The sequence below is a fragment of the Prosopis cineraria genome, unplaced genomic scaffold (genome assembly GCF_029017545.1).
Source record: "Prosopis cineraria cultivar Desert tree isolate PC_DT_omini unplaced genomic scaffold, ASM2901754v1 PC8, whole genome shotgun sequence".
NCBI classification, from domain to species: domain Eukaryota; kingdom Viridiplantae; phylum Streptophyta; class Magnoliopsida; order Fabales; family Fabaceae; genus Prosopis; species Prosopis cineraria.
Window position 1 is genome coordinate 24,079,631 of NW_026555339.1, and position 3,313 is coordinate 24,082,943.

Consider the following 3,313-nt stretch of genomic DNA (forward strand, 5'->3'; position numbering starts at 1 on the left):
AAAAAATAGAAGCTTGGAAAGATTGGAAATGAGGCGAGATGGTAAGTTAATGAAATTGTTTCCACTTAAAATTAAATGTGTCAATGATGATAACATGCTTATGTCATCTGGAAGTGATCCATCATGAAGTTTGCAATAACCTAAATTTAATTGGCTCAAGAATGATAAAGAAATGGGTACCATAAAATTTGTTGAGCTTAAAGGCCTTTGAACCCCAAATGACTTCCTGAAAAGGGACACGCAACTCCATGGTGGTGAAGAAATTCGACCCACATCAAGCACTTCCAAAAGTCCCATTTTCATTCAAATCCTCTGGCATCCTTGAAAGGTTTGACCAACCCAAAATTTTGATAATCTCCCTAGCTATGAATTTACGAACATTATTTGGAGGGCAAACAAGATTTGTGCAACCCGTCAAATTTAATTCAACAAGACCAATCAAATTGCCTAATGATTCAGGTAGTTTGGATATAGCAGTGTTCTCTAAATCAAGTGTAGAGAGACATTTCATATCCCTTTCAAACTCAGGAAGTTTTCTAATTTTTGAACAACCAAATAGAGCAAAAATCTTTAAGCGATCCATCTCAAATTTTCTTGGAAGGGTTCTAACTTTTTTGCAGCCTTTCAAATTAACAATAACAAGATTCTTATGTTGCCCAAGAGACTGGTGTAACTTCAACCAGTTTAGAACACCATTCTAGAATCAATATCTCAAGATTTGGAATTTTATAAAAATCTGGAGTTTTCATGAGTAATTTTGAATAAGATAAATCAATGGACTTCAACCTTGGCAGAGACTAAAAAGAAAAAAAGAAAGAAAATAATAAGTCCTAAAAAATGACAAACTACTTATAATAATAAATTTGTTAAATTAAGGACAAACAATTTAAATGAAAGGATCATAATTACCCGTGCTCCCCTCCAAAGTTCTTTTAACTTGCTATGTTGCATTTTTAGAACAAGAAGTTCATGGAGTTTTGTTTGATTGGGCAGAGAATCTAAAGGATACCCATCCCATGCTAAGACTTTCAGCCCATTGGGAAGGGACTTAATTCCACGCGAAAGATTCAAATGACAATGAGAAATATGTGAGCGGCTTGAAATGACAAGTAATTTGAGATTGATCATCCTTGAGAAGGCGTCAGGATTCCAAAGTGCATTAAATGTTTCTTCTACTATTATGACTATACGCCGAATTGCTCCTGTCCGCTATAAATAATTAGTCAATCAAGTTAATAATGTACACAATTAATGGAATACAATATTAGATAAAGAATGCTTGAATAGTCACGAAACTTAGGGCTATTACCTTATTTCCTTCTAATACATCATTGGCATCCTTCAAAGACAATATCCTAGAACGCTTGCCAGCATCATTAGGTGATGCTTGAGAGACTATATATTTACTCATATCTCGAAGTATATGGTGCACCCACAAATACCCTTCTGAATTGATTACCAGTGATTTGTCAATAAGAACCTCTATTCCAATTGTTGGGTGAAGATCCTCATCCAAAATTTCTAAAATTTGTATGACAGGGCCTTTGGCCATCCCATTGAAAAAGCAAACAATATCCAAGAATATAGTCTTTTCCCTATGATCTAATTCATCAAAAGTCACCTTAAGTATCTTCAAAATGCTATTTGGAGGAACCTTCTTCAACTTAGCAAGCGCATCCTTCCATTTCTCTATAGTTCTTCCACAAAAAAAAGAACCCAAAACTTTGAGTGCCAAAGGAAGGCCACTAGCATTTTGAATCACAGTTCTAGAAAGCCCCAAAAAAGCTTTACTCGGCTTACTTCCTTTAAAAGCATTTTGATGGAAAAGTTCAAGAGATTCATCATCGGTCAAGAATTTGATGTCATAAGAAGTAGATAAACCATGTGATAATAACAAATACTTGTCTCCAGTTGTTATTATTATTAAGGTCCCTTTGCCAAACCATCTTTGATTTCTAGCCAAATTTTCAAGTTGGCTTATATCACTCACATCATCAAGGACAAGAAGAATTTTCCTATTGCTTAACATGCTTTTTATCAACTTTCTTCCTTCATAATAGTCATCCACATCCATGCTTCATTTATACAAAGAACAAAGAAGTTTTTTTTTTTTTTTTGCAAGGGAATCAAACCTTCTGCTTCATATACCTGTCTAACATTAAGAAGAAAGCAATGAACTTCAAATTATTTACACATTCTCTCACAGAAAGCTCTTGCAGGAGTAGTTTTACCTAAACCACTTATGCCCCATATTCCTATAAATTGAACTTCACCCAATCCATTAACTATAAGTGAGTTTAAGTTGACAAGTTTTGATTCAATTCCAACTAATTTCTCAGAGTCAAATGGAAGTTCATGATATATTTTTGACCACACTTTTTCAATAATGGTTTCAATGAGTTTTGTTTCATGACTGCAAAGAAATATAAAGTAATATCATTAACATTAAGTCAATTTAATTTATATATAGATTAAAATGGTCAACATAACATAAAGAAAACATGGTCACACGGGTATAATTAATTTTAGTTCAACTATGTAACATAAGTTAACCTTGACATACGTTTGTCATAGTTTTTAAAATTATTGTAATGCAATATTAAATAGTCAGGTTTGTGATTGAAAAAGAATAAATTACATTCATGTCAGCCTTATTTTTAAACTTACAATTATTTTTCCTCTTATTTGTTTTATGATAGGACTAATCAATTATGAAATCTACACTCAAACTTGGGTTCCTAATTGTTTTTGGTGAATGTTACTAAAATTACCACCCCATAATTTCCTTAAAAACTAGATTACGTATATTGATTTGCCAGGAGTTTGAGGTGAGTCAATTTAATCATGGTTCATAGATAATTTAACTTTTCATAGATTTTGTATTTGAATTGTATATTAGGGAAAACCGTTTTTTTTTTTATCTCTAGAGTTTTGGTCAATATTGGTCAAGGTTACTATAGTTATTATTATTATTATTATCATCATCATCATCAAGAAAGCAATGTATAAATTTATGGTGAATTTTGGTCAAAATCTCTATTGTCATCAAACATCGTTGGCAAACAAGTGATATATATATATATGTATGATCTCCCAAGACACTGACCAAAGTTAACCATAACTTTAAGGACTTATTTCTTAATTAATAAAAAAACTTTAGGATCTTAACGAAAGACCAGAACTCTAGAAACAAAAAACTATGTTGTCCCTATATATATAATTATATTATAATAGCTAACAACAATTTTTAAATAGTTTAAAGTAATTAATATTATTTAAAAATTATTCATGATGATTATTGGAAATATAAGAA

The 3,313-nt window shown here is 31.5% G+C and overlaps 1 protein-coding gene across 1 annotated transcript; it reads right to left on the bottom strand.

The window, feature by feature from the left end:
* Window positions 1–274: 274 nt before the first annotated feature.
* Window positions 275–2,074, bottom strand: LOC129317489 (disease resistance protein RUN1-like). Its single transcript, XM_054961807.1, has 3 exons — window positions 1,310–2,074; window positions 910–1,209; window positions 275–673 (listed from the first exon to the last, which is right to left on the bottom strand). The coding sequence occupies exons 1-3, from the start codon at window positions 2,072–2,074 to the stop codon at window positions 275–277; spliced, it is 1,464 nt and encodes a 487-aa protein (XP_054817782.1).
* Between the last annotated feature and the right edge of the window lie 1,239 nt (window positions 2,075–3,313).

Bases quoted from the DNA above. Each gene is read 5' to 3' on its own strand.
- LOC129317489 (XM_054961807.1), bottom strand. From the start codon at position 2,074: ATGGATGTGGATGACTATTATGAAGGAAGAAAGTTGATAAAAAGCATG. The intron at 1,210-1,309 runs GTAATAGCCCTA...AATTATTTATAG, and splicing joins ATGTATTAGAAGGAAATAAG to CGGACAGGAGCAATTCGGCG. The intron at 674-909 runs GTAATTATGATC...AACTGGTTGAAG, and splicing joins AACTTTGGAGGGGAGCACGG to TTACACCAGTCTCTTGGGCA.